Source organism: Bos mutus, chromosome 3, assembly GCF_027580195.1.
Source record: "Bos mutus isolate GX-2022 chromosome 3, NWIPB_WYAK_1.1, whole genome shotgun sequence".
Classification (NCBI taxonomy): domain Eukaryota; kingdom Metazoa; phylum Chordata; class Mammalia; order Artiodactyla; family Bovidae; genus Bos; species Bos mutus.
In genome coordinates, this window is record NC_091619.1 from 19,824,921 (window position 1) to 19,846,897 (window position 21,977).

Consider the following 21,977-nt stretch of genomic DNA (forward strand, 5'->3'; position numbering starts at 1 on the left):
TGCTGAGAACTGAAAACTCTTTTGATTATCTGCATACCTAGCAGAGGAACAGACCAGAAGCAGGAAAAAAAGTAGATAATGCAAAAAGAGCTGTACCTGATTCTAAGCAGCATTATCTTGATGGACAGCTAATACGGGGAGCACAGGTAACCTACTTTCCATGTGATATTTTACTTATAGTCAAATAATAAGCTAGGTTTGTATTTCCAGGTAAAAGCAGCAGCAGCCTAAGTAGATCAACTGAATACCAGAAGGTAACTGAACTGAATAAGAATTTTTTAAGTAGTTATGTAATTCCCAAATTTTAAAACTTGACACACAGAGGTGTGTAGTGGAAATGAAATAGGTCTACTAATCACATCCCATGATAATAGGTGCTCAGGTTCTATTCTGCTACATTACAATTTTTTTTTCTATGACATATGGTGTGAAGTAGGTGGATCAAATACAAACTCTAAGGAACAGTGTGAAAGTTCTTTAAAAAATAAAAACAGAGCTACCATGTGACCCTTCAAGCCCACTCCTGGGCATGTATCTAGAGAAAAACACGGCCCAAAAAGATGCATGCACCGCAATGCTCACTGCAGCACTGTTTACCATGTCCAAGACACGGAAACCCAAATGTCCACTGACAGAGGAATGGATAAAGAAGCTGGGGTGTGCCGCCGGCCTGTGCTCAGTCATGTCCAACGCTCTGTGACCCATGGACTGTAGCCCACGAGGCTCCTTTGTCCTTGGGGATTGTCCAGGCAAGAATACTGGACTGGGTTGTCATGCCCTCCTTCAGGGGAAGATAAGGAGTATATACACACACACACATATATACACACATGTGTATATACATCAGATCAGATCAGTCGCTCAGTCGTGTCTGACTCTCTGCGACCCCATGAATCGCAGCACGCCAGGCCTCCCTGTCCATCACCAACTCCCGGAGTTCACTCAGACTCACGTCCATCGAGTCATTGATGCCATCCAGCCATCTCATCCTCTGTCGTCCCCTTCTCCTCCTGCCCCCAATCCCTCCCAGCATCAGAGTCTTTTCCAATGAGTCAATTCTTCGCATGAGGTGGCCAAAGTACTGGAGTTTCAGCTTTAGCATCATTCCTTCCAAAGAAATCCCAGGGCTGATCTCCTTCAGAATGGACTGGTTGGATCTCCTTGCAGTCCAAGGGACTCTCAAGAGTCTTCTCCAAACACCACAGTTCAAAAGCATCAATTCTTCGGTGCTCAGCCTTCTTCACAGTCCAACTCTCACATCCATACATGACCACAGGAAAAACCATAGCCTTGACTAGACGGACCTTTGTTGGCAAAGTAATGTCTCTGCTTGTGAATATGCTATCTAGGTTGGTCATCACTTTCCTTCCAAGGAGTAAGCATCTTTTAATTTCATGACTGCAGTCACCATCTGTAGTGATTTTAGAGCCCCAAAAAATAAAGTCTGACACTGTTTCCACTGTTTCCCCATCTATTTCCCATGAAGTGGTGGGACCGGATGCCATGATCATCGTTTTCTGAATGTTGAGCTTTAAGCCAACTTTTTCACTCTCCTCTTTCACTTTCATCAAGAAGCTTTTGAGTTTCTCTTCACTTTCTGCCATAAGGGTGGTGTCATCTGCATATCTGAGGTTATTGATATTTCTCCTGGCAATCTTGATTCCAGCTTGTGCTTCTTCCAGTCCAGCGTTTCTCATGATGTACTCTGCATAGAAGTTAAATAAGCAGGGTGACAATATACAGCCTTGACGTACTCCTTTTCCTATTTGGAAGCAGTCTGTTGTTCCACGTCCAGTTCTAACTGTTGCTTCCTGACCTGCATACAAATTTCTCAAGAGCCAGATCAGGTGGTCTGGTATTCCCATCTCTTGAAGAATTTTCCACAGTTTATTGTGATCCACACAGTCCAAGGCTTTGGCATAGTCAATAAAGCAGAAATAGATGTTTTTCTGGAACTCTCTTGCTTTTTCCATGATCCAGCGGATGTTGGCAATTTGATCTCTGGTTCCTCTGCCTTTTCTAAAACCAGCTGGAACATTAGGAAGTTCACGGTTCACATATTGCTGAAGCCTGGCTTGGAGAATTTTGAGCATTACTTTACTAGCGTGTGAGATGAGTGCAAATGTGCGGTAGTTTGAGCATTCTTTGGCATTGCCTTTCTTTGGGATTGGAGTGAAAACTGACCTTTTCCAGTCCTGTGGCCACTGCTGAGTTTTCCAAATTTGCTGGCATATTGAGTGCAGCACTTTCACAGCATCATCTTTCAGGATTTGGAATAGCTCAACTGGAATTCCATCACCTCCACTAGCTTTGTTCGTAGTGATGCTTTCTAAGGCCCACTTGACTTCACATTCCAGGATGTCTGGCTCTAGGTCAGTGATCACACCATCGTGATTATCTGGGTCGTGAAGATCTTTTTTGTACAGTTCTTCTGTGTATTCTTGCCATCTCTTCTTAATATCTTCTGCTTCTGTTAGGTCCATACCATTTCTGTCCTTTATCGAGCTCATCTTTGCATGAAATGTTCCTTTGGTATCTCTGATTTTCTTGAAAAGATCCCTAGTCTTTCCCATTCTGTTGTTTTCCTCTCTTTCTTTGCATTGATCGCTGAAGAAGGCTTTCTTATCTTTTCTTGCTATTCTTTGGAACTCTGCGTTCAGATGTTTATATCTTTCCTTTTCTCCTTTGCTTTTCGCTTCTCTTCTTTTCACAGCTATTTCTAAGGCCTCCCCAGACAGCCATTTTGCTTTTTTGCATTTCTTTTCTATGGGAATGGTCTTGATCCCTGTCTCCTGTACATTGATTTAGGTCATACCTGAATGGTCTAGTGGTTTTCCCTACTTTCTTCAATTTAAGTCTGAATTTGGCAATAAGGAGTTCATGGTCTGAGCCACAGTCAGCTCCTGGTCTTGTTTTTGCTGACTGTATAGAGCTTCTCCATCTTTGGCTGCAAAGAATATAATCAATCTGATTTCGGTGTTGACCATCTGGTGATGTCCTTGTATAGAGTCTTCTCTTGTGTTGTTGAAAGAGGGTGTTTGTTATGACCAGTGCATTTTCTTGGCAAAACTCTATTAGTCTTTGCCCTGCTTCATTCTGTATTCCAAGGCCAAATTTGCCTGTTACTCCAGGTGTTTCTTGACTTCCTACTTTTGCATTCCAGTCCCCTATAATGAAAAGGACATCTTTTTTGGGTGTTAGTTCTAAAAGGTCTTGTAGGTCTTCATAGAACCGTTCAACTTCAGCTTCTTCAGCATTACTGGTTGGGGCATAGACTTGGAGTACTGTGATATTGAATGGTTTGCCTTGGAAATGAACAGAGATCATTCTCTCGTTTTTGAGATTGCATCCAAGTACTGCATTTTGGACTCTTTTGTTGACCATGATGGCCACTCCATTTCTTCTGAGGGATTCCTGCCCGCAGTAGTAGATATAATGGTCATCTGAGTTAAATTCACCCATTCCGGTCCATTTCGGTTCGCTGATTCCTAGAATGTCGACATTCACTCTTGCCATCTCTTGTTTGACCACTTCCAATTTGCCATGATTCATGGACCTGACATTCCAGGTTCCTATGCAATATTGCTCTTTACAGCATTGGACCTTGCTTCTATCACCAGTCACATCCACAGCTGGGTATTGTTTTTGCTTTGGCTCCATCCCTTCATTCTTTCTGGAGTTACTTCTCCACTGATCTCCAGTAGCATATTGGGCACCTACTGACCTGGGGAGTTTCTCTTTCAGTATCATATGATACATGTGTGTATATACATATATGTATATACACACACACATAATGAAATATTACTCAACCATTAAAAAGAATGAAATAAAGCCATTTGCTGTAACATGAACAGACCTGGAGTATCATACTGAGTGAAGTAAGTTAGAGAAGGAGAAATATCATATGACATGCCTTATATTTGGAATGTAAAAAGAAATGATACAAATGAACTTACTTACAAAACAGAAAGAGACTCACAGACTTTAAAAAGAAACTCATGGTTGCTGCGGGATAAGGGATAGTGAAGGAATTTGGGAAGGTCATGTATACACTGCTATATTTAAGATGGATAACCAACGAAAACCTATTGTACAGCACATGGAACTCTGTTCAATGTTATGTGCCAGCCTGGATGGGCGGGGACTTTGGGGGAGAATGGATACATGCATATGTATGGCTGAGTCCCTTCACTGTTTACCTGAAACTATCTCAACATTGGTAATTGGCTGTACCCCAATACAAAATGTTTTTGGTGTTACAAAAAAATCAATAAAAATAAAACTGAGAAAAAAAGAACTCTAAGAAACCTTGAAAATGTTCTCAAAAAAATAAAAACGGTAAATATGTGAGGTGACAGAAGTATTCATTAACTTCAAGGGTGAAATCCTTTTGTAATACACAATGTATATCAAATCATCACGCTGTGCACTTTCAACGTTTTAGAACCTTGTCTATCAATTAGAACTCAACAAAGTCGGGGGAGGGGGGAGGAACTCTTGAGATTTCTGTTGTGGTTATATTACGGTATTTATTATAATGGAATATGACTGAATAGTCATTGGAAGGATTGATGCTGAAGCTGAAACTCCAATACTTTGGCCACCTGATGCAAGAAACTGACTCATTGGAAAAGACCCTGATGCTGGGAAAGACTGAAGGTAGGAGGAGAAGGGGATGACAGAGGATGAGACGGTTGGATGGCATCACCGACTTGATGGATGTGAGTTTGAGCAAGCTCCAGGAGCTGGTGAAGGACAAGGAAGCCTGGCGTGCTGCAGTCCATGGGGTCGCAAAGAGTCGGACATGACTGAGCGACTGAACTGACTGAATTGATGACTGCTACCCCCGACTTTTAGGCATTGGTTAGTATACCTAGCCTTTTTCACTAAATTGCACGTTACCTGAAGGTCTAGCTTTCAGGTGGATCCAAAGCTCTCTAGTTAGGTAATGCTGTTAAGGTAAAGCACAGGACTAATTAAAGGCTATGAGTCCTTGGGTTTTGCTTTGTTCCACCCACGGCACAAACCATACCCAGACATCTAGCCAGTACCTAATGATAGTAGGCTGCTGCTCAGAAAGGATAACAACAAAGTATGGATGAACTCTGCAAACTCAACACAAATATAGGGGGAAAAATTAAAGCTTCTACTTTCTGGATGGGACAACAGAAGTGCTAATTCATGTGAAAAGGGCAGTACACACTTTTGACACGCCAGGGCATTACCACAGGTGCTTCATGGTTTGCTCAATTAATGCCCTGGAGACTAACGAAGGTTCATTAACTTTTACTATTGTTCTGTTAATGAAAAGCAGAAGAACAAAAGGGACATACTGGATATTACACTTTGGAGTAGTTTGTATGGCTGGCCACACAGCGTCCTACACACCTCTCCAGCACCACTCACCTGGAGAAGCTGCTATGGATGCCAGATACTGCTTTTTCTCCCTTCCCAAACAGATACAGCTTGGTCTAGAGCTGCACTGCCCCATAAGAAGGAGAATTATTCACTTCACACCCAACACCCCCATGGGGCTCAGCATCCTTATATCAGTAACAACAGGTAGTCAGGGATGAGAAATAGTTAACCAAAACGTCTCAAAACCTTCTCAGACATACACTTTTCCTCTACTCTAGGTCTCAAGGTCTTTGGTTAGCCTACCATAAGGCTTGAGAAGTGTTAAAGTTAGGCCGAGGCTCAGCCACACATTCCTCCTGTTCTGGGCCATCATATTCCATGCTGGAGAATCCCTTCTCATCTTGAAACTGAGGGCAAAGGAAAAGTCACTCCAACAGTGACAGGGGAAAATGAAGACTGGTTTACAGGACTTTAATAAATGCTGTCACATAGAAAGAGCTTGCATTGGATCCTTTCTCACTTCTGGGCTCAACCAGTCCAGCACATGGCATAATTTTCATGCCAGAAAAAAACCTTCTCACTTGGCCAACTTGTAATGGTAAAGACAGAGCATGGATAACTCAAAATGATCAGATTATCTTTCAAGAGAGAAATTTATGGAAAAAGAAACTCTAATTAGTTTGTAATCTTTAAGGATACACCATGTGACAGTTGAAAAGGTTATGTAAAAGCTCGTAAGGAAAACTTTACTAAGATATGGATATTCAAAGTTTATTAGTTACCAAAATTCTCCTGTCACTATATTCTCTCCTGGGTGAACTGAAAGGAGAATGGCTTGGTCAGACCACTGTTCTGGAGAGAGAGGCCCTGAGACCAAAGGATAGAGCTTGCTGGGGAATTCACCTTTAGTGTCCAAAGTTCTCATTCAAAGATCACTACTCACAGTTTCAAACGACTCTTCCATCAGTTCATTCATGTCCTTTTCTGCAAAAAAGCCAAAGAGTATGTTGCTGGCACACACTTATTTCATTTTGCAATAGTGGGAATTCCAGGAAAACAAAGAAAGTTATTTTTAGCAAGGCTTTTGACAAAATCCTCAAATGTATTAATATCCATCATTCATTCATTCATTGAAAAACATTTATTGAACAACAACAGTATGCTTTAATCCCTATTCTAGATGCTCAGATATATGACAGAAACTCTCGCGAATGAAGCTTAAATTCTAGTGGGAAAACAAACAAAAACATAAGCTAGGCATTTTTTTTTAATTTATTATTTGTGGTCACCCTGGTCTTCGTTGCTGTGTGCAGACTTCCTCTAGTTGTGGAGAACAGAGGGTGCTCTCCAGTTTGTGGGGGCCTGGGCTTCTCATTGCAGTGGCTTCCCCTGTTGCAGAGCACAGGCTTGAGGGAACCGGCTCAGCAGCTGTGGCACATGAGCTTGGTTGCCCCCATGCATGCGGAATCTTCCCGCACCAGGGATTGAACCCATGTCCCCGTATCGGTAAGTGGATTCTTGACCACTGGACCACCAGGGAAGTCCTAGATGACTTTATGAGATAAATTCATAGTCTGCTGGCCTATCCTCCTGAATGGAGTCAAGAGAGAAGTCTTCAGTAATGTGTCAAAGGACTCCATCTTTATCTTTGGACCAGCATGCCATTAACAACTGAAAACACCTAGAAAACACACTTTTCAAATCTGTAAATGACACAAAGCTGGAAGGGATCACCAAACCAACCAATGACAGATTCGAAATTCTAAGTTTTCTCAAATTAATTGGATGAAACGGAATAGGGATAAACAAGTCATACATTTAGGATTTTCAAAAATCAGTTTCTTAAGTGCACAAAAAGGTAACATGGCTTAAAAACAATCTGAAAAAGGTCTCAATTTTTTTTGGTTGGCCTTCAGATCAATTCTAGAGGACTGTGATCATTTCTATAAAAGCCCTTCTTAAGAGGGCATTAAAAGCTAATATCCAAACATTTATGAGGATGTGAATCAACTGGAACTCTAAAAAGAATATAAAAGACCTTTGGGAAAATGTCTGGCAATTTCTCAGAATATACAGCTACTGTATGACCAACGATTCCTCCCCTGGAGAGCTGACCAAAGGAAATGAAATATTTGTTCACAAAACTAACAAGAGAACAAAAACACAATGGAATATTACTCAGCCATAAGAAGGAACACATTTGAGTCAGTTCTAATGAGGTGAATGAACCTAGAGCCTATTACACAGAGTGAAGTAAGTCAGAAAGAGAAAGATAAATATCATATACTAATGCGTATATATGGAATCTAGAAAGATGGTACTGATGAATTTATTTGCAGGGCAGCAATGGAGAAACAGACATAGAGAACAGACTTATAGACATGAGGAGAGGGTGAGACGTATGGAGAGAGTAACATGGAAACTTACATTACCATATGTAAAATTGATAACCAAAGGGAATTTTCTGTAAGTCTCAGGGAACTCAAACAGGGGCTCTGCATCAACCTAAAGGGGTCGGATGGGGAGGCAGATGGGAGGGAGGTTCAAGAGGGAGGGAACAAATATATACCTATGGCTGATTCATGTTGAGGTCAGACAGAAAACAACAAGGTTCTGTAAAGCAATTACCCTTCAATTAAAAAAAATTTTTTTTAATTTTAAAAATAACAAGAGAGTTCAGAGCTATCTTTATTCAAGACAGCCAGAAATTAGAAAGAATCAGGTGTCCATCAACAACTAGGGATTGATGAAAAATAAACAAATTGGTATATTTCTACACTGGAATCCAACTCAGCAATAAAAAGGAAGAAATTAAATAATATAAGCAATACACATGAATCTCAGAAACATGCTAAGTGAAAGAAGCCTTACACAACACAACACATAGTACATGATTCCATTTACATGAGGTTTTAAAACAGGCAAACACCTAATCTGTGATAGAAAAAAACAGAAGAGTGGTTGTACCTGGGAGATTGGTCAGGGGACTGATCTCGAGGGGCCAGTAGGTATTTTTGGGATGATAAATATCCATCTTGTTAGGGGTTTCACTCATCAAACCTCGCTGAAGATTTCTATGCAATAATGTGTATGCTGCTGCTGCTGCTAAGTCACTTCAGTCGTGTCCGACTCTGTGCGACCCCATAGATGGCAGCCCACCAGGCTCTGCCGTCCCTGGGATTCTCCAGGCAAGAACACTGGAGTGGGTTGCCATTTCCTTCTCCAGTGCATGCAAGTGAAAAGTGAAAGTGAAGTCGCTCAGTCGTGTCCAACTCTTCGCGACCCCATGGACTGCAGCCTACCAGGCTCCTCCGCCCATGGGATTTTCCAGGCAAGAGTACTGGAGTGGGGTGTCAATGCCTTCTCCGAATAATGTGTATAAACATACCTAAAAAGAAAAACTGTAAACAAATATACAGTTCTAATTCATGATGCACGTGGGCTAAGTCGCTTCAGTCGTGTCTGATTCTTTGCGAACTGATGGATTGCGGCCCGCCAGGTTTCTCTTTCCATGGGATTCTCCAGGCAAGAATAATGGAATGGGTTGCCATTCCCTTCTCCAGGGGATCTTACCGACTGAAGGATTGAACCTGTGGTATCTTATGTCTCTTGCATGGGCAGGTGGGTTCTTTACCACAAGCACCACCTGGGAAGCTCCTAATTCATGATATGCATGATGAAATGTTTAGAAATCTACAACTCACTATGAAATGCTTAAAAAAAAAAAGATTAGGAGATGGATAGAGAAATAAGTGAAGCGCTGCATAATTAATACATGAAAACTATAGAAAGTAGGTGGTGAGAATATGGGTGTCCACTGTACAATTCTTTCAACTTTTCCACATGTTTGAAAAGTTTCATAATAAAATGTAATAAGGGAGAAATTTTCTTAAAAACAAAGGCTAGAATCCAGAAGAAGGTTAACTTGGGGGTTGAAGTGTGGAAAGTCTGAATGTAGGGAACTGAAGAAACTTGGTATGTTTAGCATACTAAAGAAAAAAATGTAGGAAAAGAAACATACTATGCACATTTGGGGGTAAATTATATTCTTAGCAACAATAGACAAAAAGAGAAATATAAAAGATAGGTTCAGGTTCAATAAGGAAAACGTTAACTGAGGAGGTGTTTGAGAGTAGGACACGCTATCTGCAGAATCAGTGAACTCCCTGTCACCCCAGTTCCCCAAACAGATTGAAAGGCCACATCAAAGAGGCCATGAAAATGCTTACGTGGGAAGAAAACATATGTAACCACAGAAGGCTTTCCAAACTCTGTGATTGCATACTGTAATAAAAAGTGATCTCTTGCAGTTCTTGAGTATTCTTCATCAAGTTTAGCACAATAGCACAGACCTTGAATAATAACCATGGGACCCATACGAAGTGCCTCTAGTGATGCTGGAAGGGCTCCCGAGAAGCACAGTCATGACATTACAAGAGAACACTGAATTGCTTGATAGGTACCAGAGACTGCGGTCTACAGCTGTGATTTCCTACCATTTCAAGATAAACAAAGCTAGTTTAAGGACCTTTGTAAGAAAGAAAAGGAAATTCATGAAGCCATAGGTGAAGCTATGCAAGCAGGTGCAAAAACCTAGAGCTTTCTGCAAAATACTTTTTTATCTCATGTTGAGAATGCAACTTTTATGTGGGTGGAGGATTGCTGTAAGAAAGACATACCTATCTGACACGATTTGAGAAACAGCAAAGTCATTATACAATTTAAAGCAAAAGGAAGGTGAAGGACATAAGGCTAGAGAATTTAATGCCAACAAAGGATAGTTTGATAATTTTAGAAAGAGGTTTGGCTTAAAAACTGTCAAGATAACAAGAGAAGCAGCCTCTGCTCATGCAGAGGCAGCAGGCAAGTTCCCAGATGGCATTAAGAAAATCATTGAGGAGAAGGAGTATCTGCCTAATTGGTTTTAATGCAGACAAAAATGCCCTAATCTGGAGGAGGGGGGAAAAAAAGCCACAAAAGACATTAATTAGTAAGAAAGAGAAGCAAGCACCAGGATTTAAGGCAGGAAGGCAGAGACTAAGTCTACTGTTCTGTGAAAATGCAGTCAGGTTTATGACCAGGACTGCCCTTCTCTATTAAGCTGCTCACCCCAGAGCCTTGAAGGGAAAAGATAAAACAGGAGCTACCAGTCTTTGGATATTTAAAAAAAAAAAAAAAAAAGAAGGCCCTTTCTCTGGATTGGTTCCATCAGTGCTTTGTCCCTGAAGTCAGGAAATACCTTGTTTTTTAAGCTTCTTTTCATATCGGACAGTGCCCCTGGCAACCCAGAACCCCATGGATTCAACACTGAAGGCATCTAAGTGGTCTACTTGCCTCCAAAGCTGTCTCCAATTCAGCCTTTAGATCAGGGGTCATAAGGACCTTACACATGATATTCTCACCAGTATACAAGTGCCCCTATGGAGAGAACATCATGTAAGTCTGGAGGAAGGATTACGCTATTGAAGATGCCAACACCGTTAGGGAAAAAGCCAAGAAAGCCATCAAACCTGCAACAATAACTCCCTACTGGAGAAAACTGTGTTCAGAAGTCATGCGTGAATTCACAGGATTTACGACAGAGCCAATCAAGGAAATCAGGAAAGAGATTGTGAATATGGCCCCAAAAGATGGGGGTGAAAAGATTCAAGTTTTGGATCTTAAAGAAATTCAAGAGCTAACAGACCCCACACCAGAGGAATTAACAGAAGATGACTTGATGGTGATGAGTGCTTCCAGACCAATGCCAATGAGCACCAATATAAGACAATCTGGCAAAAGAGTTCTAATTATTCAAGACTGCTTTTGATTTCTTTTACATGAAGCCTTCATGATATAGACTCTGAAACCAGAGCATATGGTGGGACAGGGATTGGTACCACACAGAAACATTTCAGAGAAATGAAAAGGCAAAAAAGTCAGACAAAAATTACAATGTATTTCCACAATGTCACACTCTCTGCTTCCTCATCCGCCTCCACCACCTCTTCTGTCTCACCACCCCTGCAACGGCAAGACCAACCCCTCTTCTTTCTCCTCTTCCTCCTCAGCTGACTCAATGTGAAGACAAGGAGGATAAAGGCCTTTTTCATGATCCACTTCTACTTAATGAACAGTAAATAGTCACCATGCCAACAGTTAATAAACTTATCTGTTGTGTATATATGTGTCTTTATGTGAAAATCTAATAACTGTATGGCAAGAACTGTATGAGATGTTTCTGTGTCATCATCATTATCATTGCCTAACATCATGTGCAAGACTTATACTAAAATGAATAGCCTACCCTTACATAAAGTGATATTTAATATAAAATTAACAATGTGTTAGCTTTATTACTGACTTAAAACTTTGCTTTCAAAGAGTTATATTACTCTACAGTATGCCTCTCTCTTGTAATCAGAGAAACCTTGTATCAGCCTCTCATATTTTAAAAAATGTAACAATGTTTACAATCCTGTACATGAATATTGACTAAATGTTACTTTTGTTCAATCATTAAGTCATGTCTGACTCTTTGAAACCCAGGGACTGCAGCACACCAGGTCTCCCTGTCCTCTGCTATCTCCCAGAGTTTGCTAAAATTCATGTCCACTGAGTGGTGATGCTATCTACCCATGCCATCCTCTGCTGTCCCTTTCTTCTTGTGCCTTCAATTTTTCCAAGCATCAGGGTCTTTTCCAAAGAGCTGGCTCTTTGCATCAGGAGGCCAAAGTACTGAAGCTTCAGCTTCAGCAACAGACCTTCCAATGAATATTCAGGGTCGATTTCCTTTAAGATTGACTGGGTTGATCTCCTTGCCATCCAAGAGAATCTCAAGAGTCTTCTTTAGCACCACAGTTCGAAAGCATCAGTTCTTCAATGCCCACTCTTCTTTATGGTCCAACTCGCACAAACATACATGACCACTGAAAACACCATAGCTTTAACTATACAAACCTTTGTTGGCAAAGCAATGTCTCTGCTTTTTAATATGCTGTCCAGGTTTGTCACAGCTTTGCTTTCAAGGAGCAAGCATCTTTTAATTTCATAGCTGCAGTCACCATCCGCAGTGATTTTGGAGCCCAGGAAAATAAAATCTGTCACTGCTTCCACTTTTCCCCCTTCTGTTTGCCATGAAGTGATGAGACCTGATGCCATGATCTTAGTTTTTTTAAGGACTATAATATTGTATGCCATAAAATTTCTGTAACAATTCATTCATCTATAGGCCAAGGTACCATGAAGCAATCCTATCAATTACACTAGGCTACCATCAAGCCATCATAGCGTTGCTTCTTCATTATCAATGCATGAATCTTATACCAGTAAATAAATATGAATTTCTTTATCACATCATCATTATTCATGTTCAGTTGACACGTATGCCTACACTGTTCTGTATCATATAAGATAATGTTAATATAATGACAGATGATTTATCCTGTAAACAGACAACATAAACTTACAGTATCAATAAATACAGTATTATAAATGTATTTTGTCTTCCTTATGATTTTAATAACATTTTCTTTTCTCTAATTTACTTTATTGCAAGAATCCTCCAGCCTTTTCTTTCTTTACTTTTTGTTTGATTCTTGGTACTTTCCTTTCAATGCTTCCTTTAACCTTAACTGTCATAACATACCAAAATAAGTGGAAGACCTTCATAAAGAAAACGGCATGCTAATCTCAAAAATTACATGAAAGATGAACTAAAGCAACAGAACAAAACGTAAGTCCTAAAAGACTGTGCTCACATAATGCTCTTTGGACAAAGACCTGCATGGTTTAGGTACATAATGACCACTTTGGCATACTGACAAAGCTTTCTGCGTGACCTTGTCACCAGCCCACGTTTCACCCTCGCCACATGGTGGACGCTCTCCCAGGACAGGGGATATACATCAACAGTTCCTGAAACATGTTATCCATTATTGGCAAACCAGCAATGGAATAATTTTTTAAAACATGACTCAGGCCAAGTTATCTGTTTCCCATATCTCCAATCTTGCTCTCTTTACCCACCAAATCAATAAATTAAACTGGCATTAAATCAAAGTGATGTTTCTAGAATCCAAGTCAGTTCCTACTGATTTCCTGCTTAAAACTCATTGAGCTCTCCTTTTTGACACATCAAAAATCAAATCTAAGATTCTCCAAGACCTGAACACTGCTTAACTTGTCTATCATCACTCACTCAGACAACTAAATCAAACTACTTACTATTTTCGAAACATATGTATTGTTGTCTCATAATTTCATGGTCTGCAGACATTCTTCTATTTGCAATATCCTTCTCTGACCCCATTCGCCAAAAATGTCTTATTGCTCCTTCTAAACTAAGATGAAACATCTCATTTTGTGAATCATTCCCTAAGCCATAGTATACATAGGACACTATATACCCTTTTCTAGGCCGCCAGGGTACCTTATACACAAGCTATTATTATAGCACTTAGCACTTTGTACTGTAGCTGTTCCTGTCTGTATCCCCCTACTAAGTTGACATCCTACAGGCAGAGGCCATGTCTTACTCATTTCAGTACAATCGCTGCCAAATACTGGACTCAATACGTGACTGTGGGATGTATAAATGAGTAACTGAAAGGATTCCTGAATATATATGTAAATTTAAAGAATTATAGAAATAAATGGTAGAGGAAACGTAAATGTCTTAATCTAAGTGGGCTACAAGCTTCACCCTCAAAAAGCTGCAAAGTAAACAAAAAGTAGCTGTGGAAAAGTCAAGAGCATGACTCATAATAAACACAGACTCACTGGTGATTCTTACTGCCTGGTCAGTGCAGAAATCCTTTGCATCTGGTTCATCAAGTTCTTCCAGGAAATTACACTCTGGATGGTCATCATTTGCCTCCTCTAGGAAAAGAAAATGTTTCAGACACTTTTTCCCAACTGTGAACGCATACCTCTAAAGACTATTTAAGGTGTTCAGCACCGTAAGAATCTATTCCAATACAGCACACTTATTCTGAAGATTCTATTTTTTATTTATTTTTTGACCATGCTGCAAGGCTTGCAATATCTTAGTTCCCTGACCAGGAATTGAACCCAGGCCCACAGCAGGGAAAGCAAAGATTTCTAACCAGTGGAATGCCAGAGAACTCCCTATTCTGCAGTTTTTACACAACTTAGTCTTTCTTTTTTTCATTTCCCATAGCTGATTCATCTCACCTATTCTCCTTGCTCACCTAAGTTCCTTCCTTCCTTCGAACAAGTCCCTCCCAACATGAAGCCTACACAACCCATTGGACCAATCTCATCCATTGAGGGCAGAAGCCAAAAGGAAGAAGGAACACAACACTAGACCCTGGGAAAAGGAGACCTCAAATACAGTAACTTACCAAAAAATGAAAAGACAGAGAAGTATTGTGCAAATGAAGGAACAAAGTAAAAACTCACAAGACCAAATAAATGAAGAGGAAATAGCCAAACTACCCGAAAAAAGAATTCAGAGAGATGATAGTAAAGATGATCCAAAACCTCGAAAACAGAATGGAAAAAATGACAGAATCAACACATTTAACAAGGACCTAGAAGAAATTAAAAATAAACAGGGACAGACAACACAATTACTGAAATTAAAAATACTCTAGAAAAAAATCAATACTCATATAATTAAGGTAGAAAACAGATAAGTGAGCTAGAAGATAGAATGGTGGAAATAACTGCTGAAAAGCAGAATAAAGGAAAAAGAATGAAAAAAATTGAGGATAGTCTCAGAGAGCTCTGGAACAACACTAAACACAACAACATTCGAATTATAGGGGTCTCAGAAGAAGAGGAGAAAAAGGGTCTGTGAAATTTTTTGAAGAGATTATAGTTGAAAACTTTCCTAACATGGGAAAAGAAATAATCAAGTCCAAGAAGCACAGAGAATCTCATTCACGATAAACCCAAGGAGAAACGCTCCAAGACACATATTAATCTGCTGCTGCTGCTGCTAAGTCACTTTAGTCGTGTCCGACTCTGTGCGACCCCATAGACGGCATCCCATCAGGCTCCCCCGTCCCTGGGATTCTCCAGGCAAGAACACTGGAGTGGGTTGCCATTTCCTTCTCCAATGCACGAAAGTGAAAAGTGAAAGGGAAGTCACTCAGTCGTGCCCAACTCTTAGCGACCCCATGGACTACGGCCTACCAGGCTCCTCCACCCATGGGATTTTCCAGGCAAGAGTACTGGAGTGGAGTGCCATTGCCTTCTCCAACATACTAATCAAACTAACAAAAAATAAAAACAAAGAAAAAATATTAAAAGCAGCAAGTGAAAAGCAATAAGTAAATTGGAGAAGGAGTTCATCAAGGCTGTATATTGTCACCCGGCTTATTTAACTTATAGGCAGAGTATATCATGCAAAACGCTTGGCTGGATAACTCACAAACTGAAATCAAGACTACCCCAAGAAAGATCAACAACCTCAGATATGCAGATAATGCCACTCTAATGGCAGAAAGCAGAGGAACTAAACAGCCTCTTGGTAAGGGTGAAAGAAAAGAGTGAAAAAGCCTGGCTTAAAACTCAACATTCAAAAAACAAAGATCGTGGCATCGAGTCCCATCACTTCATGGCAAATAGATGGGGAAAATGTGGAAATAGTGACAGATTTTATTGTCATGGGCTCCAAAATCACAGCAGATGGTGACTGCAGCCATGAAATTAAAAGATGCTCCTTGGAAGAAAAGCGATGACAAACCTAGAAAGCATATTAAAAAATAGAGACATTACTTTGCCAACAAAGGTCTGTATAGTTAAAGCTACGGTTTTTCCAGTAGTCATGTATGGATGTGAAAGTTGGACCATGAAGAAAGCTGGGACCAAAGAATTGATGCTTTCGAATGGTGGTGCTAGAGAAGACTCTTGAGAGACCCTTGGACAGCAAGGAGATCAAACTAGTCAATCCTGAGGGAAATCAATCCTGAAAATTCACTGGAAGAACTGATGCTGAAGCTGAAGCTGCAATACTTTGACCACATTGGAAAAGACCCTGATGCTGGGAAAGATTGACAGCAGGAGGACAAGGGGGCGACTGAGGATGAAATGGTTGGATGGCATCACTGACTCACTGACATCACCAACTCATGTTTACTCAACATGAGTTTGAGTAAACTCCAGGAGATAGTGAAGGTCAGGGAAGCCTGACATGCTGCAGTCTGTGGGGTCACAAAGAGTGGGACACGACTTAGCCACTGAACAACAACAACACACAAGGGAAACCCCATACGACTAACAGCCGATTTTTCAGCAGAAACTCTGCAGCCAGAAGGGAACGGCAGGCTGTATCTGAAGTACTGAATGTGAAAAACCTACAATCAAGATTACCCTACCTGGCAAGGATCTCATTCAATATTGATGGAGAAATCAAAAACTTTACAGACAAGTAAAAGTTAAAAGAGAATTTAGCACCGCCACATCAGCTTTACAACAAATGTCCCCTTTAGGGACTACTATGGACAGAAAACACAAGCGAAGGAAAAGACCTACAAAAACAAATCCAAAACAATTAAGAAAATGTCAATAGGAACATATATATCAATAATTACTTTAAATGTAAATGGATAAAACATTCCAACCAAAAGACACAGACTCCTGAATGGATACAGGAACAAGACCCATATACATGCTATCTACAAGAGACACTCTTCAGACCTAGAGACACATATAGACTGAGAGGATGGAAAAAGACATTCCATAGCGATTCTTATATAAGATAAACTAGACCTTAAAATAAAGAATATTACAAGAGATAAGGAAGGACACTACATAATGATCAAGAGATCAATCCAAGAAGTAATTCTCTTACTGCCAGGCCAACAGCTTCAAATTGGTAACATGAAAATAATTAGCTGAAAACTGTAAAAGCCAACTAATTGTAAGCTGAAATCTAAGTTAATCATTTTTAGAAGGCAAAGAAAAGAGAAAAAAATACTCAAGGAGAAATTAGGGTATGTAAATCAATTTTAAAAGAACAATTAAAATTCTGCAAGAATAAACACCAATCCAGAGAAAGGTTGAATCACTAACACCTGCAGCCTAGAAACATAATTTAACAGTGTGTATCGATTGTAACACAATGCTGATACTTCAAAATAACCTAATGTTATTCTGCTTTTTTCACCACATAATCATGATCAAAAAACCAAAATGTTACTTAAACAAAAGCAAAACAACAAAAAGAATAGGCACTAAATTATAACAGCAATTACTCTGGGGCTTCCTTGGTAGCTCAGCTGGTAAAGAATTCGCCTGCTAATGCAGGAGACACTGATTCGATTCCTGGATGGGGAAGATCCCCTGGAGAAGGGATAGGCTACCCACTCCAGTATTCTTGGGCTTCCCTGATGGCTCAGCTGGGAAAGAATCCACCTGCAATGCGGAAGACCTGGGTTTGATCCAAGGGTTGGGAAGATCCCCTGGAGAAGGGAACAGCTACCCAATCCAGTATTTCTAGCCTGGAGAATTCCATGGACTATCCATGGGGTTGCAAAGAGTCAGACACGACTGAGCAACTTTCACTTTCACTCTGAGTAGTAAGATTATGAGTGATTTTTATTTTTTTCTTTCAATTTTTCAATATTTTCCAAAATGCACATATATGAATTTTCAATCTTTCTTCTTTCTTCCTTTCTGCTTTTTATGTGACATTTCTATTTGGTCAAAAAAAGTTACTTTTGGCGGGGGCAGGTGGTGATAAAAGGGAGTTAAAATGTACTTCTTTTACTGGTATTATTTGTTTAGTCACTAAGCTGTGTCCAACTCTTTTGCAACCCCATGGATTGTAGCCTACCAGGCTCCTCTGTCCATGGCTTTTCCCAGGCAAAAATACTGGAGTGGGTTGCCATATCCTTCTCCAGGAGATCTTTCTGACCCAGGGTCCGAATCTGCATCTCCTGCACTGGCAGGCAGATTTCTTTTTACCACAGAGCCACTGAGATGGTGGTATTACTTGTACATACAGCCAACAGAAGTATTACAAGGTGGGAGAATCAACTTTCAATTATCCAGATTAATGAGGGGTAGTAGTATTACTGATAATATTAAAACAAAAATGTTTATCTACATTTGATATTTTTTATTTTATTTCTCTGTTCTTGGATATTAACTGACAATTAAACCCCCTTGAGCCCCTACTTAATTTTACATTCCACCTCTAGCACTTTAATTCTGCATTTTCTTCCATTCCTTCTGGTCTTCATGTCACAAACACACCACAGCCCAGGAGAAAATTTAAGTCATGCGGTTGCAAGACTAGCTATTTCCCTTTCCACTCCACTGCACAAATTATCACTGGGACTTTCATCCTTCCCTCTTTAATTTCATCATTTGATTTCCTTTTCTCAAAATCCTCCTAAATCTACTCTCAAAGATCAACCTTTAAATGTAATATTTTTCTCAGGTTATCAATGTATCTCCTTTGTCACTAAGTTTTAAATAAAGAACCTGTACTTAAAACTCTCCTGCCTCCTTGACTTTCACTATTATTGATACTTATCAAGTTTTCCCTTCTCTATCATTTTCTACCATGTTCCTTTCCATGAGAAGAACCACAATCAAAACTTTTTTAGTTCTACCTCTTACCAAACTTCAATCTCAGTTTTCTCTTTTTCCTTGATGGCCCCAATGTCACCTCACACTCCCCATATCTAAAGCTGAACTCATTTTAACCCCTCAAATACCTCCCCACGAAGGAATGCTTCACCATCCCCCAACTCAGATAAATTAAATGTTATCAGTCTCTGAGTAATATTAATTCTTTCTTTCTAATGTCTCTAAGACATACCCTTTCTTCTCTATCCTTACCACCAACATCCTACATCAATACTTTACAAGGTCTCAAAGGCATAACAGCATGACTCTGTATAGTAATCTGAATTTATCCTTTCTATTTGAAACCCTGTTATGCTCCCATACAAACACAGCACTTTTACATGTTTGTAGAAAATGCTATTCTATTTCCACTCCTTTACCCTAAACCATCAAATTCTATCAATCCACCAAGATCCAGTTTCAAAAATCCTAATTACTTGTACCTCACTTCCATTCAATCACATATTGTCCTAAACTGCACCAAATGAGTTAGGCGCTTGTGTCTTCTCTTCCCAACTAGATTACAAGCGTTCTGAGGTCAGAAGTATGCCTTCTGCTCCTTTTATTTATTAGTGAGTGATAACCTTCAGGAAAAGTTCAAATATTCAAGCATAAAAAACAAAGCCCATCACAATCTAAACACAATCTAACACTCTGACGTCATCTTTCACTACCTCTTCTGCCTCTGCTCAGACTGTTCTTAAGCTAAGATACTCCATGCCACCATTCCATCAGATCACAATTCATCCTTCAGGTTCTAAGGCTCATGGCATCTCTGGAGAGCCTTACCAAATGACATAGGCAGTACTCTCTCCCTTATAGCTGCTGCCCCTCCTCAAGGCCCACTTCATAAACAGGCACCAAATATCAATAGGCCATACACAGTTCATCCCTACAGAAATGATGAAAAGATAAAAAGGAAGGAAAGAGGGCTTCCCTGGTGGTCCAGGGGTTAAGAATCCATTTTGCAATGCAAGGGACGCCGGTTCCTGATCCCTTCTCTAGAAAGATCCCTCAAGCCGCGTGGCAATTAAACCTGTGTGCTATAGCTACTGAGCCAGTACACCTAGAGCCCAGGCTCCACAGTAAGAGAAGCCACTGCAGTGAGAAGCCTGCACGTGACAACGAGAATAGGCCCCACTCTCTGCAACTAGAGAAAGCCCGTGTGCAGCAGCACAGACACACCACAACCAAACGAATAAATAAACCTAAAAAAAAAAAAAGAAAAGAATACAGAAGATGATCAAGGAAATGGGAGGGGAGAAGAAAGTTTCTACCCATTCATAATGTTCAGTGCTGACCCTTACAAAGACCAAGGCTCCAACTCCAAACCCAGCTAGCCTCCCCTTTCAGAAATGCTATTTTGTAAAGGCACTGCAGAGAGTGCAATGACAAGTGCAAAGGCACTGGCAAGCTGGTACTAACAAGGTAAATGTAAGCCAAAGATCTTCCATGTCTTACCTCCTTCTGCCTTGACTTCTTCACTAGGCTCTTCTGAAAAAGGCTCCTTAGCGATAGGATGATCGCTTCTGTCTTCTTGAGTAACTGACCCAGGTCTGAGTGTAATTTTCTTCCCTCTCCTTGAGCTAGTGGCCTGGAGTTTTCCTTTACCAATGTGTGTATTAACAGGCTGGGAAGACTCCAAGGAAGCTAGGGTGATTTCCTGAGAGATGCCCACATACACAGCTTCCAGAACTGCTACATTTGTGTCCTCAGTGAGCATCCTAGAGCTCAAAGATGGGTCCTCCATACCAAGCTGAATTCCTGCAGCCTGCACTTCAAGGTCAGCTGCTCTGCCATGACTTGGACTCCAGGACAGGGACACTGACCCCAGGTCTTTAACTGACCCCAGGTCAGATTCTGGTTTCCCAGCTGCCTGCAGGTCTAAGTCATCTTCCTCCTGGTTGCCCTGGTGCTGTGGGGACTCTGTCAATGTAGTTCTTCTCTTCTTGCAGGGCAACATTTTCCAAGTCCCACTTTTGTTCCATCCTGAAAGGATAAAGGCAAGTTCTTATCACTGTCCTATTAATTAATGGTAATAAATATCCTCAGATATACTTTTTGGAGAAGGCAATGGCACCCCACTCCAGCACTCTTGCCTGGAAAATCCCATGGACGGAGGAGCCTGGTAGGCTGCAGTGCATGGGGTTGCGAAGAGTCAGACACGACTGAGCGACTTCACTTTCACTTTCCACTTTCATGCATTGGAGAAGGAAATGGCAACCCACTCCACTGTTCTTACCTAGAGAATCCCAGGGATGGTGGAGCCTGGTGGGCTGCTGTTTATGGGGGCACACAGAGTTGGACACAACTGAAGGGACTTAGCAGCAGCAGCAGATATACTTTTACTTATTCAAGTTCAAACATGAACACTGTACTTTATACCAAATACAATCTCCCATCTAGAGCCAGACATCCTGGAATGTGAAGTCAAGTGGGCATTAGAGAGCATCACTACAAACAAAGGTAGTGGAGGTGATGGAATTCCAGCTGAGCTATTTCATATCCTGAAAGATGATGCTGTGAAAGTGCTGCACTCAATATGCCAGCAAATTTGGAAAACTCAGCAGTGGCCACAGGACTGGAAAAGGTCAGTTTTCATTCCAATCCCAAAGAAAGGCAATGCCAAAGAATGCTCAAACTACCGCACAATTGCAGTCATCTCACATGCTAGTCAAGTAACGCTCAAAATTCTCCAAGCCAGGCTTCAGCAATATGTGAACCGTAAACTTCCTGAGGTTCAAGCTGGTTTTACAAAAGGCAGAGGAACCAGAGATCAAATTGCCAACATCCGCTGGATCATGGAAAAAGCAAGAGTGTTCCAGAAAAACATCTATTTCTGGTTTATTGACTATGCCAAAGCCTTGGACTGTGTGGATCACAATAAACTGTGGAAAATTATTCAAGAGATGGGAATACCAGACCACCTGATCTGCCTCTTGAGAAATCAGTATGCAGGTCAGGAAGCAACAGTTAGAACTGGACATGGAACAACAGACTGGTTCCAAATAGGAAAAGGAGTACGTCAAGGC

General features: G+C 40.6%; 1 protein-coding gene across 4 annotated transcripts in view; it reads right to left on the reverse strand.

The window, feature by feature from the left end:
- LOC106701290 (GON-4-like protein) overlaps positions 1 to 21,977 on the reverse strand; it is a 38,052-nt gene that overhangs the window by 11,902 nt on the left and 4,173 nt on the right. For 3 of the 4 annotated variants that reach the window (XM_070367331.1, XM_070367330.1, XM_070367329.1), the window contains exons 2-4: positions 20,407 to 20,934; positions 14,122 to 14,220; positions 6,305 to 6,345 (exon numbers count right to left, since the gene is read on the reverse strand). In XM_070367331.1, the coding sequence (XP_070223432.1) occupies positions 6,305 to 6,345; positions 14,122 to 14,220; positions 20,407 to 20,908 (642 nt within the window). In that variant the 5' untranslated portion in view covers positions 20,909 to 20,934. The remainder of the gene's footprint in view (positions 1 to 6,304; positions 6,346 to 14,121; positions 14,221 to 20,406; positions 20,935 to 21,977) is intronic. The other variant, XM_070367332.1, reaches the window with a different exon arrangement.